At 46.4% G+C, this 22,223-nt stretch overlaps 1 protein-coding gene across 2 annotated transcripts in view; it reads left to right on the top strand.

Annotated features, from left to right (window-relative positions):
• The window catches only part of HNRNPUL1 (heterogeneous nuclear ribonucleoprotein U like 1), a 116,336-nt gene that overhangs the window by 15,864 nt on the left and 78,249 nt on the right, over window positions 1-22,223 (top strand). For both annotated transcript variants that reach the window (XM_069644404.1, XM_069644403.1), the window contains exons 4-9: window positions 654-724; window positions 2,072-2,211; window positions 3,239-3,338; window positions 14,398-14,510; window positions 14,989-15,255; window positions 17,249-17,371. In XM_069644404.1, coding sequence (XP_069500505.1) covers window positions 654-724; window positions 2,072-2,211; window positions 3,239-3,338; window positions 14,398-14,510; window positions 14,989-15,255; window positions 17,249-17,371 — 814 coding nt within the window. The remainder of the gene's footprint in view (window positions 1-653; window positions 725-2,071; window positions 2,212-3,238; window positions 3,339-14,397; window positions 14,511-14,988; window positions 15,256-17,248; window positions 17,372-22,223) is intronic.

Raw genomic sequence — 22,223 nt, 5'->3', positions numbered from 1 at the left:
CAAACATGTTGGCGCCATTGCCTCTACTTCAGCATACAGCACCAAACTAATCAATGCCATAAAACCCTACCTTTCTAAACCCAACTGCCTTGCAATGCCAGAGCAACTATATGCGCTAAACTAGAGTACTGCAGTGCTCTCCTAGCAGGCATCTCAACCAAAATCTTAGACTTCAAACTACACACAACAATGCCCTTAGAGCCGCCTTGAGCATCCCTAAAAGCTAAATGGCTCCAAGTGAAATACCGCATTACACTCTCAATTCTTACTATCACGCACAGATGCTACAATCACATTGCGCACACTTACCTAACTGAGGTTATTTCCAGAACCACCTCTGCACGCCCCACCAGAACACACTACCCTACCCTAACCAACGACATATACCTCGCATCCATAGAGACAAAGCATGAGGGATAGGGTTCTCATACTTGGCACCTAAATCATGGAACTCACTCCCCGCCACCGTAAGAAACCTCCATGCCTTCCGTAAGAATTGCCTTTGAATGTGCGAAGCTGTGGTCTGCCTCCATGGCTCTGCATGGCCATTCTGATTTTGTTTCTTGCCATTTGGCTACTAAAAATCATGTGGTCATGTTACAAATTGTTTCCATTTACTTGTTGGGTAAAGATTACAAACCTGTTTTTTCCAGAGGTAGAGATCAACCCCCTGGTGAAGATGATGAAGGAGAGTTTGATGATACCCTTGTTGTCCTCGATACATGTGAGTGCTTTTCTGATTACTGGAATTTGTTATGCCTTTGAATTATTTTAGGTTTTCGGGTGGTAGAGCAATACCACTTTGGGGCAAGTACTGTGCTTGACGTGTAGCTATAGACGCACATTTTTCTAGTGAAGGGGAGTAAAGTGGCACTCTTGTACATACAGGCTTGGGCTGTCTCATACTGGACAGTGATAGCCTGACCAGTCTAATTCAGACTCATGTAAGATTTTGAGATGGACATAGAACACCCTATGTTTGCAATTAAAGCACATAAATGAATCCTAAGTTTGAATATTTCCACTTCAGACTGGGGACCCCCAGATGTTATCCTTGTTTTATTTAGGATGAACAGCCTCTGGTATCCAGTTAGTGCATTCTAAAGCTTTCTTTCAGGTTCATTTTCCGGTTGTTGGTGATGGGAACCCTTGGCCAGCTTCTCTGCTGTGTCGATGTACGTTTTGAAGGTTTTGAGAATATTTGCTCCCAGGCCGCCTTGGGCTGTTGATAGTGGTCCTCCATGAATATTGATGCTGTTCAAATTATGCCCTAAATGTATGTACTGTATGGCTCCTTGAGGAAGCCTGTGAACTGGAGGCTTGGCCAAGAAGAGGTTGAAAAAGGAGGCACCTGGCTTTATAAGCTTGGATTTGAGAAGGCTACAAAAAAGCACATAACCCTCACCGAGCTGAGGGAAAAGGGTACTAAGGAAAAGAAGCAGGCTGGTAAATCCAGACTAGTGATGCCCAGTTGCAGTGATGGCCCAGTATCCCCCAGGACAACCTCTGATATAGTATGGGTTTAAAAATCATGACAGTTAAACCTGGCTGTCTATCTGTTGTGACCTGGAATGGGGGCCGATTTTCAAGAGGTTGTCACCCATGCTACCGATTGTCTCTGGCGTCTTGTGAAAGCCTATTGGTTCTCCCATCAAGATTTTCCTACGTGTTAAGGGTGTGATGGGCCCTTTCATTGGGTAGCTGCAGAGATTCCCAGGGTATGAGCGCATTGCCTCGCGTCACCATGGTCCCTCCCACACTTAACACCAGAGTGAGGTGGAAAGCCAAGTTTGTGATTTATTTTGGTGGGGGGGGTCGGCATGGTGTAGTTTGATTAGACCACCACACTGCAAAACACTGGCTGGGGAATGGGTGTGAAAAATACATATACTTGAGCAGTTTGCAGCAGTAAAGCAAATCTTAAAGAAGGGTGCCCAGAGCAAAGATGTACTCCAAGGAGACAAGGGACACAGACCCAAACTAAAAGTTTGTTGGCATTAGAAATGTAGATTTGCAGTGGTAGTAAAATAGTCTGTGGCAGTGCATTTGATGGTTTTTATTTGTTTTTCAGATAATTGTGATCTCCATTTTAAAATAGAGGGTGATCGCTGCACAGGCTATCCTTTGACTGTGGAAGGATTTGCATACCTTTGGTCTGGTGCAAGAGCGACTTACGGGGCAGCTAAGGGCCGTGTCTGTTTTGAAATGAAGGTAAGCAACAACATTCATCCATGTGCTGTTTAGAAGGCCATTTTTATACCTTTAATGTTGGATGCTTAATGCTGGGACATTTGCAGGTTTTGGTCCCAAAACAGTTATTCCTACTCGCTGATTTGTGTTCCCCTTGTTACCAACATTGCTCATTCTTAATGAGCATCATTTGAAACAAATTGTTTTGGTAGGTATCTACCACAATTCATTGTGCTTCATTGCTGCTCCAACTAAAAATAACTTGCTTCCCTTAATTCAGATTTTAGCCAGTGCCATGTACATACTTGAAGATGGATTAGTTGTTTGAGGGTGATTTTGTTAAGATCCTGTTTTTCTCGGGAGTCTTTTAAAGCTGGTATTGAAAAGACTCAACTGTTGCTCGTCTTTTTAATGCTTTCTAAGAAGGCGGGTCCCTTGTAATAGTTTGGCCCTAACAGCTGAAACCGGAATAGGCGACAATACTTTGGCTACTGCTCGAACTCGATTGACGTGGCTCTGCAAAAATTAATGTAGGGGAATAGAAGCACATTACTACCCCAGTTTTGAATTGGTTTTGTCAAGTATGTTTCAACTTGATGAATTTATGAAAAGCCAACTGACTGAAGTGTTATTTCTAACCTGATTTCCTAGATCTTGTTTGCTTCTTTGTGCTTTTAATGTGGTGTTGGTAGCACTCTGGTGCATTTATTTCTTGATTAAGCATGTTTTATTAGCCGCACATCTTTCATTGTTTGCCCTGCTCAGCAATCTGTTGCTTTGAGATTCACCATGTGTTGTATATTAAATCATTTGTTCTTGCCCCCATCCCATGTTTTCCATTGCTTGCCCCATGAAGATTTAATAATTGAATGCATCGTTCTAAGATCGGTTGTGTCCTGATCCCTCTATTTCAGGTCCTTCTGTAAATAAGTGGTGGGCTGTTTCATGTGCCCATCCCCCCTTCCAGCAAGGGGCAAACTGGTTGATTTATTTAAAATCAAGAGAACGTTCTAAAACTAACTTACCCTCTCCAAACCTCCCAAAACAGATTCTTGAAGAAATTGCTGTGAAACACCTCCCTGCTAGTGAGCCTGATCCTCACGTTGTACGTATCGGTTGGTCTTTGGATACCTGCAGTACTCAATTAGGTGAGCAAGACTTTTTGCAGCATGTAAAACCTTTGTATAATCTAACACCTGCATGTTTTAGAGAACGTCTGGTAGACTAGATGATTCAGGATGGGTGATGGGACTAGATTTCATTGATTTTTACAGTAAGTAGTAAAATGAAACTAATCTGCAAGGATGATACCCTAACTTTATTGGTCCAATCCCTATGATGTATGGGACCTTGTGCCCAAAAAGTCGCAGCACTACTTCTTAGGAGAGGGGATTGTAGGAATAGATCTTGTGGTTGTGAAAATGTTCCAGCAAATATTTCAACAATGTTAAAGGTCAGTAAAACGTTATTCCTGTAATTTAATTACAAACTTTTATTTTATGGACAACAGGGGGCGTGAATGTTGCTAATACTTATCCCCATACTGAGCATTTCACCAGATGACTAGGCGAGTCGACGTGGGGGGTGTCGCCGGAGGTAGGGTTTTCCTGCAGTTGGTTCCAGCGAGAGGTGCCCAGGGGCCATGGGTGCAAGGATTCTTCTGGTCGGTTCCAGGAGCAGAGTGCAAACTTTGCAAAGAAATGCAGACCCCTGGAGGACGCTTCACGTAGTGGTGGAATACCAGTGAATGCTACCGCACACGGGTGACCGCAGGTGTCTTGTCAGTCGAAGACATTCCAATCCTTTGTTGCTGCGACGGCGAAATTCAGCCCGAAGGCTGCTTATGCCACAAGCTGGCGACTACCGAAGTTCCGGCAACGACTGCAGACAGATTCTACCAATGTAGCCCACTGGAGAGCTAGTCTGTACCATGAGTGGTCCAGGGGCACTTCGAAGGCGTCAAGGCTGGTTGGTTCCAATGGTTGAAGCACTACAGGGGGCCTTTGCTGATCAGGTAGCCCAGCAGCGCTTCACCAGGCCAAACGCAGGAAGGGATGCCTGGCCTCTTCTTGAGTCGTCCATGGATGGTCAGTCTGCTGCTCTTCTACACCGGCTACTTGGCTCCAGCGCTGATCAGAAATGGCTACAGGCAGTGCTCCAGATAAGATTTTGAGATGGGGGTATTTTACGCATGATTTTTCAAATTAGAGCGTAAATGCAATTTCAAGAGTAAAAATTAGTTTTCTTCTCTGCAAGAGAGTAAAACTTATCCAACACATACGTTATGGGTATGAACACATTTTAAAAGGGTGCGTGCTTTATTGTGTTGCTCGTTTACCTGTCGCAGATTTGGTCTTTCAGTTGGAAATTCACCATCATGCATGAGGCAGCTATGCTGCTGACAAAAGAAATGCTACATTGCCATCTAGTGGTGGAAAGTATGTTTTTAATGAATAAATCGAAGCGTACACGGTACGCAGTACAAAATTAAATGGTCCGTATTTGCCATATTTACATGCGTAAAAGGGCAAGATACGCACGTTAACTGGTAGGCTGGCTACAGGAGACTTCTTCTTTGGAAGAAAGTCCAAGCCCACCAATGGTAAGGATCAGCACCATTCGAACGGCCAGCAGTGGTCAGGGACCACTGTATTTGTATTTTATTAGGCTTGTATAGCGCTTTAGACCAAAGCGCTGCACATATAACAGGATACAATTAACGTAATAATAACAGTAACAATAGAAGCATTACTAACATGAATCGGTCAACAAAACAGTATTTAGAGCAATTAGATGAAGGGAAGGGGAGAGAAGTGGAGTAGAACTATGAGAAGGAGGGAGGGAAGGAGGTAGGTGGGAGGAGGAGGAAAGGAAGGAGAGGATTTTACTCATGCCACACTGGCAACACAGATGTGGTGTGGGACCAGACCATCCAAACCACTTCTTGAGCGACACAAGGCATCACCAGCCCACCAAAGCAACAGTTTTCACATGCATCATCTGATATGGCTTTCCTGGCCTGAGAAGGCAGGCAGAAGGCCAAACAAGCGCACATCTTGTGGCATGGTTATTTTGGGGCAAACGCCATGTTTAGTAGCCAAATGCAGTAAATAAATGCGAATGAGCACACTAAGAATACTGCAACATTGCTGCCACCAGTTTGTATTTGGGCGCATATAAAAACCATAAATCCCAAGTGTAAGACTAGGGTGATAAAAAAAAAAGTAACACCACATGCAGTGTGCACTGTTAAAAAGTAACCAAAAAGAACATTTTCCATGTGCTTGTAGTTGAAAGACCGATCTTTCCCCATAACGGGCGTGGAGTGAAGCTACTTCCCTGTAAAAGGTTAGGACACGTTAAAAAGCTAAACGTCTGGTGGTCCTTAAAATAAGGAGGGAAAGTTGCCTAAAGAGATCTTTCCTAACTGCCAGTGAGATATGTGGTAGTGTGATTTGTGATGGCGAAATGGGTTTGTGGATGGTTGGGAGGAGTGGGGGGATTGGATAACCTGAAAGGGAAATATTTTCACCATTAAAATGGATAATGAAGTAAAATAGGCATGCTCATCAAAGCAAAGTAGAGCAATACCACTTATGTCAAGCCATGTCATTATTTGCACCTGTTTTGTGTGGTCTCTATTGAACTAACTTGTAGCCTCTCACCCCATGCCTCGCTATTTGGCACTCTTGGACCCGGCGGGGTTTGAAATGAAGGTTTGAGCAAGAGCTAAAACCAGGCATCATCCAGTAAGCAGGAATTACCGCTGGGCAACCAGGAGCGAGTACACAGCGCTCAACAAATCTTAACTTAACCACGAGATGCATGCTTTGATCCTTGTATGATCCATTCTCTAGCATGGGGTCTGGCATGGATTCATATTCTCATGAATATTCCGTGTCAGGCTGGGAATCCTCTGTTAATGTTTCACTTTCAAACTCCTATAAACCAATCACTGAGCTCTGGGTCATACTGCCCCAGCCAATGACTGCCCTCTCCCTAAGCCCCTCCTCTGGCACGATCTTCAGATTTTTACCACAAGTGTTGAGTCCTCGTGTTTTGCTCTGTAGAATAGTTTTTCTGCATTTGAGTTTTAGTTAAAATGTCCACTTTTTTGTCTTGATAGAGCATGTGTGATTCATGCTTTGGACTGGCAAATGGGGATCAGTTTGTCGGCATCTTTCGTTGCCCATCAAGGGCTAGAATAGTCTAGTTTTCATCAAGCCTACACCGCACACCGAGCTATGTCGGAAGGGAAAGACGTAGGTTTTCCATGCTCTGTTCCAGCTGCGGCCTAAGGAACGTGTTTGTGGAGGGCAAATACTCCCAGTGCCTCTCCTGTCTCCATCCGGACCACAGAGGCGGATTGTGAGATTTGCCTGGGATTCAACAAACTCCATGAAGGATCTGCACAGTAGATTGACGGTGTCTTAACGCCAAGGCGCCTACCCCTTGCAGCAAGGGGGCATGCCTCAGCCAGGACTGGCTCATCCGAGGAGCTGGCTCAAGTCCTCTGAGTTGGCCCCATCCGTGTAGTTCCAAGACAAGGCCAAGCACTGTAATTTCCATCGGGGTTGCAGCGCAAGCAGATCCCGCGACTAGCAGGGCGCACATCACCATCTGCTTCCATCTCAAGCCATGGTTCCAGCTCCTTGACAATGTAGTCTAACCCCGGGAAGCTGTGGGAGAAGGCAGAGTAAGGTGACCGACATGCCCTTGAAGGCCCAGAGGAATGGTCCTCCACCATTGAGGTGGCGGCAGCCCTCGCAGGCGAAAGGGGCTGACCTGAAACTGGAGAAGATTCCAGCCCTGGGCCTGCCTGGTTGTGATCGAAACCCCTGCACCCCTCACCCCCACCTTTTACTCCCCCAGGATGTAAAGGGTGGGGGGCAATATAGAGGCCTCTCTGGTGCTCCAAGGCACGGATACTTCGTTGGACGGCGAGGACATGGCGTCTGTTCACACAGTTGTAGAGGATGTTGGGAACGACTGAACCCGTTGAGACCACTGCTGTGAACAACGAAGAGGTAGGCGCTAGGCCCAGCAGGCCTGCTCCACCTCCCAGAGACGTGTCGTTGCACATCCTGTCCACACGCTGGTGAGTTACAGAAAAGGATGCCCACGGCAGCCCCAGCACCACTGCTCAGGGCCCACCGCCGGCAAAGATGAAGAGGCCCCCCCCCCCCCTCAGATACGGGGGTGGATACGGACGACTAACTGTCTGCGCCACTGAGTGTCCACCTGACCAAGTGGGTTCAAAGTGGCTGTGAGGAAGAAGTCCTCAAAATCCATCGTAGTCTGCCTCCGTTCCCCCGGACAACGAGGGAAGAAGCTGGATGCAATGGGCAGAAAGGTGATGTACTCAGCGACAACGATGCAGTCAAAGCGGCGGATGCTCTGGCGATCCTAGCCAGGTATGACCGGGAGCTGTGGTACAAGATGGCCCAGTTGCTGGATTTCCTCCCCGACAATAAGTGGGTTGAGGCGCTGCAGATCCTCTACCCATGCCATCACCGTGACCCTGGACATCGGACACAGGGTTCCACCAGATGGGGAACGGTGTCTGCCTGTCGTGGCTGGTTGAAAGCCACCAACTTTTGGCAGGAAGTTCAGACTCGGGTCCTGGACATGCCGTTCGGCGACAATCTCTTTAGGAAGGCTGTCTACTCGTTGCAAGCCAGCAAGAAGGCACAGAAAAAGCCCAGGCCATAGGCACGCTGCAGCAACACCGCCCTTTCGTGCCTCAGGAGGCAAACACAGGAGATTGTCAAAAGGGTTTCAGCAGAAGGGTCATCCTTACCGTCAACCCTCCCATTCCACGACCCATGAGGCCTACAGGGGTGGTTCCAAGGCTTTCGGGGGTGACAGTTGCTCCCAAGCGGGACTGAACCGGCCAGGGCATCGGGCCCCCACCCATGCACCCTAGTAGGAGGCGGGCTGGCGGACTTAATCACCAAGGTAGAGATCCACCAACCGATGGGCACTCTATCCCAGGGGCACTCTAGAATAAGTACCGGTGGCTTGACAAGAGCAGCACATCCCTCAGATCCTGCAGGAGGTACGGGCCATGCTAAAAAAAAGGGGGGGGGGGGCGGCGATGGAGTGCATTGGAAGAAATGCTGCGACAGTTAATGCTGCAGTATCTTGGAGGGTGCGCACAGTGAGCAAGTGTCTTTGAGACCTATAACTAGACATTTTTCTTGGGCTCGCTTTGGCCTGTGCTCCTGTTTCTCCTAGGTTTCACCCAGGGACGGTGCCTGTGCCTTTCAGCCCTTCAGTTTAAATGACCCTCTATACTCAAGGGGTTTTGCGGTGACTGAAGTCCATAGGGAAACTGCTGTTATAGATTTGTTAGCAGGTTCAAGTCTTTTTTTTCTGAAGGGCTTAGTGAAACCTTCGACTGGGGCAGTACAAGACTCCTCTCTTAGTATGAGGCTGTACCACCTGAGTATATGGTAGCGTAGAACGCAGCCAGGCTTATTTTAGGAGGGAGAGAGGGCTGTATAATTATTACAAGTGAAATTGTAGTACAAATGATCCAAAGACACTATGTAAAAAAGGATTTATTTAAATACAAGTAGGCCCAAATAAATCTAGGGGTATACAAGTACTAACACATTATATGAAATCACAACACTATACTTGAAAGTACACCGGCCCAAGTATAGACCTTATTTTGAAGTACCTAACAGCTCTAGGAAGTCACAACCTTTTAATACACATTTAGTATAGGTCCAGCCTATTGAGTAAAAACTAATGCTTACTTTTTACAATTACTTTCAGTAATGCAAGGGCAGTAGACCCTTCCAGTTGTATGATTCTCAGCACAAATCACTTAGTCAACTGGACAATATAATTTTGATGAATAGTGAAACTCTACTTTTGTCATAACACAGTATACTAGGTGAGTAAAACCTAAAGATGTAACGATGTGCCATACGTGGCATAACCGTTCTCTGATCGCGATGTTCTGTCTGCATATTTAGTAATTAGCGCTGCCGCTAGACGATTTCCTAATCTGCCTAGCTTCATACTTGACCGCACCCAGGTTCAGCTCAGCTGCCTATTAGATTGTGCGAGTCCACTACAGTAATTTTAGTTGCTATTACTTGGCTGTGCCTAGGTTTTTGGATGGAACATTTGGCTAAAAAAACGACACCCAACCAACACCTTGTGCACTACTCCTGGGAAAATAAGAGATTAGGATCTAGATTCTCGCGCACTAGTGGTCATACAGACATTCCTCGTACCATCTCCAACTTCCATCGCCTAGTCATAGCCACCAGGTGCCTCTTACATCAATTCCCAAGTCTAACCATAACATCGGAGCACCCTCTTGTAAAGATACTCAGATTAAGGGTGCCCTTGTCAATGCTAGATCCATCAACGCTCATGCACTTGACATTGCCGACCTTATCAAGACACAAGAGCTTGATTTCATCGCAATATCTCAAACATGGCTACATGCAGCCTCAGGACTGTCACTCTCGCCCATGCCACCAGATTATGCGCCCGAGTCATACCCAATCTAAACATCAAGCCGTCTGAGGTAATCTTGGTAAAATTACCATTATCGCCTAATCAAACGGCCACATTACACCTCATTTACAGACCACCTTGCCCTGCGACTTCTTTCGTGGGTGAGATTACATCTTTAGTATTCGACAAATCTAAAACTAATTTGCTAATTATCCTCCTTGGAGACCCCAACGACCCCACAGCGATGGACCTCGCCAATACTTAAACTGACTTGGGCTTTACCCTTCACATCAAAGGCCCTACCCACATCAAAAGGAGGACACTTGACTGGCTAGCTGATGCCAAATGCAACATTAGTCTACTAATTCACCTTGCGCATGGTCAGATCACCACATTATCACTTTCAACATTGGTGCAGTCCACCGGCCCTCACCCAGTATCGCACCTGCCGTGCCCACCAGAAACAAGAGGGACATAACGAAAGACAAATTACTCCCTCTTATTCTTCCCACCCTTAATAAAGACCTATCACTACTGTCTGTTTCTGATAAAAATATTATATCGATCAGCCAACCTTCAGATCAGGATTATCTCGAAGTGAACAATCTTCTTGGTCTGAGACAATCTGGCTTCTGCCCTAGGCATGGGACTGAAACAGCTTTGATTGACCTCAAAACACAAATTGAAGTCTTGAAAGACAACGGGAAATTAGCCTTGCTTTTATTACTTTATCTCTCAGCGGCCTTTGATTTGGGCCAGCACCTGAAAGTGAGAGGCCCCCAACCCTGCTGGCAAATCGCCCAACAGTCAATAACGGTACATCCCAGGAGGGAATAAGACCAAGTGACAGTGCGGTTAAAGCCTTTTAATCTAAAGTTAGGGCAAATTGAATCTACTCTGCTCACGCCGAGAGTGCTCTGCAGAAAACATGTTACAAATTACTTTTATACAACTTTATCGTCATCGAACAGAGGGAAGGCCTAAGGGGCACAGTCAATTGGGATTGGACACTAAGGGTAGGAACCTATAGATGCTATACAGCCTGTGGTAGTTTATTGGTCCATGGGCGCGTGACGAGATGACATGGTGCTGAGGGTCAAACTTTCAGCTGGGCTCATCGGTTTGGCATCCTTCGCTGGTCTTCTGACATCCTATCTTAGATAAATTGTGCCCACACATTCCCATCCATTCAGAGTTTTGACCTGTTCGTCAGCGGCAAGGCCAGTATCTTGCACTTGTGAAAACAAGGCTCTGGGGTGAGTTTATTCATTACTAGATAGGAGTCATATGCCCCTATCAAAGGTATCCCTCTCCTGTCCAAACATATTCGAATACCAAATCGGGGGTAGTGGTTATGAGGTCAATGTATGGTCATGGGTGTTCATCCAGCATTGACAAGGGGAATGCTGGAGTATATGGCTGAGATGACCAGGTTGCAAAAGGTATATTTCATGATAAACATTCACTTCCTTGGAGGGGGCTCAGGGGCCGACTGTCCAGACAACATAACTCTTTGACGCCTAGGTGATCAGAGATGAGCTGAAGCCCCCTTTACAGTTTCGTTCCACACTACATGATGGCTGAAAAGATTTTCTAAATACATTTTAACATGTGGCTTCTTAACATGTGGCTGGCTTACAATGAAATCAAATAGGCTTGGGGCATACTTTTATCATTATAGACCTGGGCAATTATACAACAGAGACGGAGATGACTGACTACATAATAAAATATTCCTTTGATTCGAGATTCACTTATTCGTGGTCGTGATGGTTGTGGCTAAAGGTCTGAGAAATGCCATTAGGAACGACTAACTTCGACATTATGCTTTTCTGACATCATACATGTGATTACATTTAACATTGTCAAAAATGAAGTAGCATTGTGGGGGTATGAACATCTCTATTTCATTAGCCATTGCAGTTAATACTGTTATGTTTCAGCATTATAGTCGGCATATATTATGCTTTCAATACAGCAGGTTGACTTTGCCCTAGAGTGCACGCAGATTGTTTTTATGGCCTGGGTCTGTGGGGTGCGGGGCAGTTTTACAGAGACAGATGGCCCTTGCTCTGGCCCTTGTTCTGGGTTGCATCTGAGTCCGTGAAGGGAGCTGGACGGCAAGTGATAGTGTGGCTTTGTTGCATTCTTGCAGCCAGCCTTCTCATGGGAACCAAGTAGTTGTGTGGACGGCAGAGGGGAGGAGGTGGGGGGAAGAATCTTGCTTACTGTGTGCGCTCGCCGTGGCTGGCTGCAGGCAATTCATTATAGTCTGTGGTTTTCAAAATGGAGTCTTAGTTGCCCCTGGTTTTGCTACACACTGGTGCGTGCGGGGGTATTCCTGTACGAAAGGGGTCATGGTTGATAAAGTTGTTCCCGCACGAGTGCCTCAGGGCCGGGGCCCTGGACCCGAAGCATCCCTGGCTGTGCTCACCCAGGAAGCGTCGGAATAAGGGAGGGGGGGGGTCTAAAGTGCCCCTTCCTTCCACTCTCACCTCACATCAGCAGCCCACTTCTGACTGGCACAGCTGGGATCAGTTCCTTCTTAAACAATAGATCAGAGTTTTTCCCCCCTTCAGCCTCTGCTGACCCTGCTCCCATTCACTGTGGTGTCCCTCAGGGTTCGTGTCCCCTACACTGTTTTTACCATACCACTTTTTGATCTAGACTATCTGGGTGTCTCATACACTATGCTGATGACACCCAAATACTCATCCCCATCACTGGTGATTACAGTGGACACTAAATCCTTTAACAATGTTTACATGGTCATTCAGGCTTGGATAGCCCAACATGAACTTTGCCTCAATGATGACAAGACGGAACTCCTCATTCTAGGTTCCATTCAATGTCTTAATAAACTTGACCCCTCCTTCAAGTCTTTCATCTTTGACGGCAACGTCTCCAAGGATACAAAAACATTCTATTTGGACTCTATCATTGAACAGACAAACAAATGCAGTCAGAGCAGTGTCGGCTTGCACATGTAAATTGAACATTCCACACCTCTTCACGACCTTGAGTAGCCCAAACCCACAGTCTCTCCCTTCCCAAATTCAAAATACAAAAGCAGGGGGTGCGAGCTTCCCTGTCCTGGCCACCAAGCTATGGAGGAACTCCCTCCCTAACGACATCAGAACTGAGCCCTCATTCCATCTGTTCAAGAACAAAACCAAATCTTGGCTCTTCACACATCTGATATATTTGCGGTGCGAATTCCTGACCCAACCTAACACAACCTGCGGTCCTGAGCCTTAAGTACATGACCTTGCTGCCCCTCTTGTCTTATTGTATATATTGCCTGTACCTAACTTGTGTTCCAGCTGGTTCTTACTGTCTGTGTCTAACTCGACTAGCTTGTAGTTCCGAGCATGAGATCCTTACACCTTCTTGTTTACTGTACATTGCCTTGTTCTTAATTTATACCATAATGCCGATAGGTTCATACCAATATGTGTCTGTAAATTGGTTGAGCTTTGCTTCTTTCGCTATTGTATGTAACTATGCTTCACAAGATTATGCGCCCAGTTGCCCTTGGGCTCGGTGCGCTTTATAAATAAAATAACCAGTGCTTTCGAAATCGGGGAACCGCAGATTGAGGTAAGCAGTAACTGACGGCACACAGCTAACACAAGGTAAATAAAACCCACATACTTTGTTTAACCTCACAATGGAGGGGGACAGTAAAACCCAATGTCACTTTACACTTTACTGAATAGTTATTCTAGGTAGGCAACAACCTAATTCAGACTTAAGGACAGGCTTAGCAGCAAGTCAGGGAAGCAAGACCCAGTTGGGGGACACACCTACAATTATCCTCAAGGTACTAATCTGGTGATATCAACGCTTTACTTTTGGGAAGAGGCACAACCTAATCACAGGAGGGTAAAATACCTTCACATCTACTTTCTATTAGACTGGCAAAACAGTGGCTTAGGAAGAAAAGAGGTTAACCATACTTAAGAATATAGTGCATCACACATTAAAGATCAGTAAGAACTTTTGTAACTGTTCACTCTTAGAATTAGTTACCAACCAACTCTTTACAAGTCACTTTTAAAAATGTTCTTTTCTAGGCAGAAGTCCCAATCCCTTGGCCATCTTTCCCTTATTCTTGGAGCATGAGTGTTTTCAGTGGCAGAAGGGTTGGTCACTAAGACTAGTGACCAACAGGCAGTGTCAGAATAGGTTCTTTAGTAGCAAAAGTCAGAGTTCCTTAGGAAGACTGGGCAAACAGTTGTATTTCGCTCTAGAGTTGGAAGAGGGTTCAGGGACTTCGCAGAAGACACCCTAGCAGGATTATAGCAGTGCGACTGGGTGCACTGGACGAGCGACCTTCCAATTACAGAAAACGCCACTTAAATACACAGAAATCCTAATAGGCTTAAAGTACATACCCTAGCCAACACAGTACCTCGGCATTGAAGAAGCTTTTGCAGCAGAACTTCAGGATCTGCAGCCAAATACCCGGTCAATTGAGTCTGTCGTGGAGACTGAAAACAAGACCTCAGAAGGGACTTTGCCTCAGGGATCGATGAAGAAACCTGTTGAAAAAATTGGGTTTTCTGGGGGTTATCCACATAGGGCTTGCAGAATGTTCCTGTCTCGACTAACATGGTTGGTAGGCTTTTCCTAATTTTGTATGCAAGTAAAAAATGGCATACTGAAATGTACATACAGGTTGCTGATTTTACTTAGTCTAATTTTACAATCCTGTATTTTCTTCAGGTGAGGAACCATTTTCTTATGGATATGGCGGCACTGGTAAAAAATCTCAAAACTCCAAATTTGAAAATTATGGTGAACCCTTTGCAGAGCATGATGTAATCGGCTGTTATCTTGTAAGTATTTGAAACGAGAAATGTGAGATGCGACTTAAAATGTGGCAGCGTTACTTATTATTCCCAGCCCGCCTTGTAACAAATGTTGCTTTTCTTAAAATGTTGCCTGTTAAGGATTCGTTTAGATGTAATCCCATTTTAGGGTTTTTCCAAACTCGCTTTGTTCGTGCTCTAAACTTTGTTGCTTTCTTTTGCTGGCTTGTAGCGCCCCAGCAACCCTGTTCGTGATCTCTGTAGCATACCAAGCACCTGCATTTGGTTTCAAGTGACTCTTATTACATGATTACCCCTGCTCTAGTATTGTATGTCAATGTGTAGGATTAGGGCTATATGATTCATTAAACTGTTGTATAGCTTAATTTGTGGATTTTTTGATCAAATCCTTTTCGCACTGAAAATGTGTAAGCAAGCATTTCCAGACAAAATCCATAGTTATTCAATACTCTAACTTTGTTTTTTTTCCCCTTGATTTAAATAGGACTTTGAATCCAAGAATGGTGTTGAAATGTTGTTCACAAAAAATGGTAAATCTCTTGGAATTGCCTACAAAATTAAGAAGGAAACTTTATCTGGCAAAGCTCTCTTCCCACATGTTCTTGTAAAGAACTGCTCTGTTGAATTCAACTTTGGACAGAAAGATGAGCCGTTCTTCCCAATTCTACCAGGATACACCTATCTCCAGCATGTCCCCCTCTATGACAGAGTTCGTGGTAGTCTTGGACCGCAAACTAAATCAGATTGTGAGGTATGTGCCTTGTGTGTTGACCTGGGTTATTAATTTAGCATGCCACTTTGTATCTGACCACATATTTGCAACGGAAAACTAACGGAATGTATGGGTTTGTTGTGGGAGGTGGTGGTAGGATGATGGTGAAAATACCTTCTATATCCTGTGACCTTATGCAAGTTTACAATTTACTTGCCCTAATATTTAATCAATACCATTCTTTTTTTCCCCCCTCACTGGTGAAGTAGTTCTGTGAAATTCTTATTAGATATTTGTAAGGTGCTACAACAAATGGTGTTTCAAGGTGCCACAAACAAGAGGGGGGGGGGGGGGGAGAGAAAAACTGTCCTAGTCTTTGTGACATTTGGATCATGCAAGTGCAGGGGGGTGGTGGGGGGAAGAAGGATGCCATGCTGCACGATTGCGAAGTGCAGGGTAGAGTGCAAGGGGAAGAGGGGCTAGGCGAATGCTAAAGGGTGTCCAGGAGGGTAAGTGATAGATTCAAGCTGTGTAGCGTGCCAACGGGAACAGCACAAAACAGAAAATGACAAAGCTTCACATCCAAGTACCTACAGAAGAGGGCCACTAGGAAATGCCCTCAAATGAGTGACATTTGCTTGAGGTTTTCCACCCAAAACCATTGCTCTGTAATTGGTACACAAACTGGTTTACGAGTGTAACATTGATACTAATTGCACCAGTGTGGGCAAGGCATAGTTGGTATCCTCACCTCCTATAAAGATGGCATTTTGACTTTTTGACACTAGCCAATTCACAATCGCCTAATACAATCAGGCAAGCTGATGCCTGCCTGCAGACATTGATCTTGGCAGCATGGCTCCAGAAGTCCAAGTTCAGTAACTTGGAAACGTTTAGTTATCTGGGACCCTCCCACGTGATTCCCATTGATTGGGCACCTACACACATTGTAACCTACCTCCTGTTCCTACCTGGACGATTGACTACTTAAAACTTAGTGTCACTAGCAGCCTGTACCACATTTCAGCAATCCTGTTGGAGAGTAAGGCCTTCATGGAAGGGCTTAAAAGAATATACCCACCCATTGCACGCCCACCTCCATGGTGGGATTTTAAAATTTTATGACTGATGGAAGCACCATTTGAACCTATGCGCAAGGCCATATTAAGAGACCTTACGAGGTCACTTTTCTAATAGCTGTTTAATTTATAAGTGGGGTGAACATGAGGCATTATTGATGTCCCGAGTCTTTAGTCTCCATGCATAAACGCAAAGTGGTGCTTAATGCTCACCCATGCTTCTCTCCTGAATAGATCTTCAAATTTCATGTTAACCAGTCAATAGAACTCTGTCCCTAACCTATACAATGGAGAAAGATCACTGCATGCACTAGATATGCATAGTAGTTATGTTCTTTTTAGACGAGCGATTCATGGTAACCAATCCTGGCCTTTATTCGCTACTGGTATGGAAGGCGATCCAGTTTTCAAGGCCAAAATCTGCAGATGGCTTGAAGTCAGTGTCTGATGTCCAGATGCTGGAAGTCAAGGTTTCAGACGCAGGGGTCGTAAACCAACCTCTACCCCACCTGCCTAGCGACATAGATCCCCAGCTCTGGCTAAAACTCGACGTATCTTATGGATAAGTCCCCATGCGATCATAGCTGCTAAAATACTGTAGCAGGGTGATCTTCCAACGCCCCTTATTGGGAGACTGGTGTAGGCGGGAATTCAAATAGCTGAACGGTTCACTTCTACCATGACACACCTCTTGCCCGTCTCAACCCTGCTCTTCTGGATTCAAGATTGACTTTTCCCTTCCCATTAGTTCCAATAGAACTTTGAACCTGCTCTGGAACTAGACATTTCCATGGCTCCCCCAAGGTATTAAGTGGGCTCTGGCCCAAGAAGTGTCATAAAGCATGCATTGTAAGTATTTTTCCCTTTGGGCATCTGCCTCTTGTATGCTCTACGGCAGTCTTATCAATGATGCATACTTAAATTGTCTAACCTGTAGGCTTTCTAATCTTCAGATCCTCATGATGGTGGGCTTGCCTGGTGCAGGGAAAACAACATGGGCCATGAAACATGCAGCTGCCAATCCAGAAAAGAAGTACAACATATTGGGAACAAACACCATTATGGATAAGATGAGGGTAAGAACAAACAAGTACAATTGGACTGTGGCACCCTGTTTCTCAGTTTCGATCTGTGATTGTGCTCTTGGGAGGTATCCAGATGTTTTTTCAATTCTTGGGAGGTGTACTAAACAGCAGAAGTTGTACAGCAGAATTACATTCTCAAAAACCTTTGTGGGTGGATGCAAGTATGCAAACATGCCTACTGTGTGGGACCTACCTCCCCATTTGTGGAATCCAAGAGTCTATTCATTCTGTCCACTTTCACTAGCGTCTTGACCCTGATCTTAAGTTCCGGAAACTCCTCAAGACATTCCTCTTCCTTCTCTCCCTCTACCCTGCTAACCTAGTTCTCTGCTCTTTTTTCATTTCATCCCTCTTCCTTACAGCATGCTGACTAGCTGCCTGGTGTGCCTCAGTCTCATAGGTCCTTGGCACCCCGCCAGTCCTCTCAACCTCCTCGGGGACCTGCACCGTACCCATCCTCACTGCACTTGAAAATATCACACACAAGTGTCTCTCTTCGCACTTACCCCAGTCTCCTCCGACTGGATGCACTTGGACCTCCCTGTGCCCTTCTATGCACTTTCTTGATCGGAATGCAGCTTGCCTGAAGATCTTGTCTGCTTCCCTCTTGTCCTCACCCCTTAATTGCACTTGGTAAAACAGCAAAATCTTCATTAGGCCTTTTTGATGTGCCCCAACTGCGCTTCCGCTGCTTGTGAGGACGATTATCGTCTCAGAATTTCAGGGGCTCTGAGCAACTTTTTTTTCCTAGTGTTCCCCACCCTCGAGTGCTTTGCAACACTTGCCTGTGTATAGGCGCTTTATAAATAACATACAACTTGATATGCTGCCTTAGGTGTGAGCAAAATAATGTCGCCTTGGTTTTATTCTTGTTCCAGCACAAATGGTGTGCCTTTTCATGGTTTGCATTTGCAGTCAGTTTTATTTCTTGCCTTCTAGCATAGACATGTGGTGTTTTAATGATCGCCATGTAGAAAGTATACAGAATGCAAGAAGTGGATTAGCAGCTGTATGGAAAGGGTACATACTTCCACCTTATTAAACCTAATCAGGACCACATGTGTTTTTAGCATGCGTTTAGATGCCATGACACAGGTGCATGTCCCTAGCATGGCTATACAGGACCAAGGAGTAGAAGAGCAAGGTGGTTATGCACCATAGCCTACATTTTATGTATTGCATTTAGTTATTTATAAAGCGCTCTTTCCACATTTGTATGGCCTCGATGCACTTTTTTCCTGGTTGTAACGTCCTTGGTTAAGTAGTAAATGTTTAAGGAAAATAGCTTTAGGAGATGCATGTGTGCATTTTTGCCGGTGTAGGGCGGCTGGCTAGGCCGCCCAATGGTCCAGGCACATGGAGGGTGCTGTAAAAGGTTGTAATAGATGGTTATTGTGAGATTCGATGTGTGGCTGGTTATAAGTATTTCTTTTTCGTTGGTAGTCGCTGTATGCTAGTGGTACGTCTGGTGTTAGTGTGCACGGTTATGTGGGCAGCTAGACCTGGAAAGCCTAGCCATAGCTGCATTCTATGGTGCCTGGGTCCTCTGATGCATTGTAGGTATGCGTACCAGAGGTCTTCAGGGGATGTAGGTATGCCACTAGTTACCAGAAAGGTGCCTTCATCTGAACATAGGCTGAGGCATTATGACAGTGCAAGAAATCTGGCAATCATGGGACAATAGATGAAGAAAACCTATAGGTTAACGCAATACATAACTGTATAACCCTATTAACTGGTAACCATTTCAAGTTACTAGCCAGCAGTCATTTGCCTTCAATTCTAATACATGCAGCACAGTTTCTCACCCATTACTAGCCAATCGGAAGTGCTCATTTTTTACACAGTACTAACAAATTGTTTATTCAGCTATAGGCATTACTTCAAGGTTTGAAATTCCAGAGAGCTGGGGGGAGGGGGGACACATTTAGCTCCTGCTTGTTGCCTAGAAGAGCCTGCCAGCTGCTACTTTTGATCTTTAGACCAAATGGTACTATAGAAACTACCAATGGAACATTACCTCTGTTTGGGGATGTCTAAAGGGACTTGAGAAACTAGATGACGTTCAAACTGTAATTGGTCATAATTAATGGACAAAAGGTTATAGTTTGCCTCACATCGAAGTTAGTTTTGGTGCGCTATGCCCTAGCTCCTTGTTCCTCTGAAGTACTTTCTGCTTACTCTGTGATGCTGATACACAGGAGATGCTTTTGCTCAACAAATCCTTCGATGCTGCTTAATAGAAGTTGTAAGAAAACACTAAAGAGATTATGAGTCCTACCCGACAAGGGAGTACTTGAGGCAACACACTGCCCCTCTCAAAGGGTAGTGGGGCAGTGCCACAGTCAATGGGTCTGAATTCAGGGCACTATATAAATAACCATATTCTCCAGCATGGATTTACATGCTCATGAATATTCCCTGTCAGGCTGGGAATCCTCGGTGAAGAGAATCATTTTAATTTCTGAGCTGTCTTTCGCCTAACAACCAATCACTGGTCTCTGGGTCATACTGCCCTCTACCTAAGTCCCTCCTCTGGCAGCCATCTTCATATTTTTACCGCACGTGCTACACTGCGTTTTTCCGGTCAATCGAGCATCACGCTCAATCGATCCTTCATTCGACTAACGGGGACCTGTTTTTCAGAACTTTCTGCACCCCTCAAGGGTAACTTTCATCGATTTTCCCTTCTTGGAGGATTGTAGAAGATTCTCTGAGGCCTACCCTGCGTGGACATGGCTGAAGATAAAGGAGACTAGGCGCCTCTGTTCAGGATCTACCCTGGATGTGGACTACAGAACCTTTTCCTGGACGACGGGCACTCTCTGTGCCTTTACTGCCTACATTCTGACCAACAGCACGTGGAGGAGACCTGTGCGTTCTGCAAGGATATGGTGCCCCGCACCATGAAGGACCGTCGCAAGCGGCTCTCCGAGTGGCTGCAGACGAAGATCCCGGCTGCGGGTGAGCCCTGAGCCTCACCCAGCAAGAGGAAATCTGAGCGGTCTTCTAAGACCTTTGAGGGCGCTACGGAGACGGGGGTCCAACATATAAGGCAAAGCACTGGGAGGTGCCGTTGGGACGGGCTACTCTGCGTCCCCGGCACCTTCAACCACAAGTCAAACGATCTGGATCGGCGACGAAGAGGAAGTCTGACCATCTGGGTGCCTTTCAGGAGAAATCCCAGTCGATTCCTACAGAGAAAGCCAGGGTGGGGCAGGGCACTTGAGCCCCCTGACCCCTGTCGGTGAAGGTCATAAGCACATCAAGATCGTGAAGGCCCAGGTTCACCAGGCGAAATCTTCCCTTGAAGGAGCGGCGGCATGGCATCCCTGGCAAAGGCTGCGGATGTGGGTTCACAGGAGGCGGCCCCTAAGATGTGAGTTTCCCCGCCTGCACTGAGATTTCTTTATACGCACCGAGGAGACACTGGTGAAGACTATGCCGATATCTCCCCTAGACCGTCCCCGCTGGTCGAGCAGAAGGGGGAGGGGGAGCTGGAAATCTGAGGAGCTTCTTGCTGGACAAAGTTGTCGATGCCAGGTCCTATGGGAAGGACCCCGGCGAAGTGGATGTGGAAAGCAGCGAGGATACTGACAACTAGCAGCAGGGCGGTGAGGAGCCAGAGGACCTGCCACTGCTCCGTTGCAGCAACTGCCGCGGATGTGTCGGCAGGCACTGCACACCGTGTGTTCGGAGATCTGGACAAGGATGCCCCTGTCGCCGGCGGGAGATCCTTCTCCCCTATCCCCTCCTCCGAGGGATGATACAGAACTGGATATGGCAACGACCGGCACATACTACGACTGAGGGGACCTCGTGTCGCTGGGGACCATTGCCTCGCCACCTGACAAGATTGGCTCTTTCCATGCCATGATCGCTAGGGCCTCGGAGATGTTTCAACTGGCCCCGAGGAGAAGGGAAGGCTTTCTATACCAGCCCGGGAGGCCAAGAGGAAGACTGTACTTTCTATCCCTCTACTGGACGACATTTGGGACAAGGATGTCCCTCATGAAGAACTCGGCCCAGGCGAGGAGGGACCGGTACAAAAAAATACAGGGTGCCTGACTCTGCACCCAATTGTCTCAGATCCCAACTGTCCCCAGACTCTGGTCTCAGCGGCGAAGAAGTCTGCAAAGAAGTCTGACGGAACGTCAACGTCCTCTTACCCCACCCCAGACGGCGAGGGAAAGAAGCTAGATGCCATGGGGCGACGGGTCATCTCATTGGCTGTGACGACTATCAAGCTGGCCAAGGCCTTGGCCATCGTGGCCCGTTATGACAGGGAGCTGTGGTTCAAGATCGCTCTCCTCCTGGACTTCCTGACAAGAGCGTAAGCACTGGAGATCCTGAAAGAAGGCGAGGTGGCATCACGGTAGCCACGGATATCACTGACGCGGGCTTCCGTCAGATAGGCAACAGCGTTTGCCTTCGGAGAGGTTGGTTGAAGGCCACTAGCTTCCACCAGGATGTACAGTCGAGGGTGTTGGACATGCATTTCGACAGGGAAAACTTATTCGGCAAGACGGTGGATGAGTCGCTTCAGACCATCAAGGCGGATGCCGACGGCCTGGGTGTTGGGCACGCTCCAGCAGCGACGGCCTTCCTTTCGGGCCTCCGGGGGAAAGTCCCAGGGATAGTCCAAAGGTTTCGTTGGTGACTTGTCCCATCAACAACTGTCCCGCTCTTAGGCTCCGCAAGGTCCCCAAGGTGGCACCCTTACGGCGAAGCAGGATTGAACAGACCGTGACGTCGCTGGAAGAAGGGTGATTTCCTTTCATCGCTGGACTCAAAGGATGCCTACTTTTGCATCCCCATTCACAAGGGACACAGTTCTGCGCTT

This window comes from Ambystoma mexicanum, chromosome 2p, assembly GCF_040938575.1.
Source record: "Ambystoma mexicanum isolate Mex_15411 chromosome 2p, UKY_AmexF1_1, whole genome shotgun sequence".
Classification (NCBI taxonomy): Eukaryota; Metazoa; Chordata; class Amphibia; order Caudata; family Ambystomatidae; genus Ambystoma; species Ambystoma mexicanum.
This window is presented reverse-complemented; position numbering and strand designations above follow the sequence as displayed.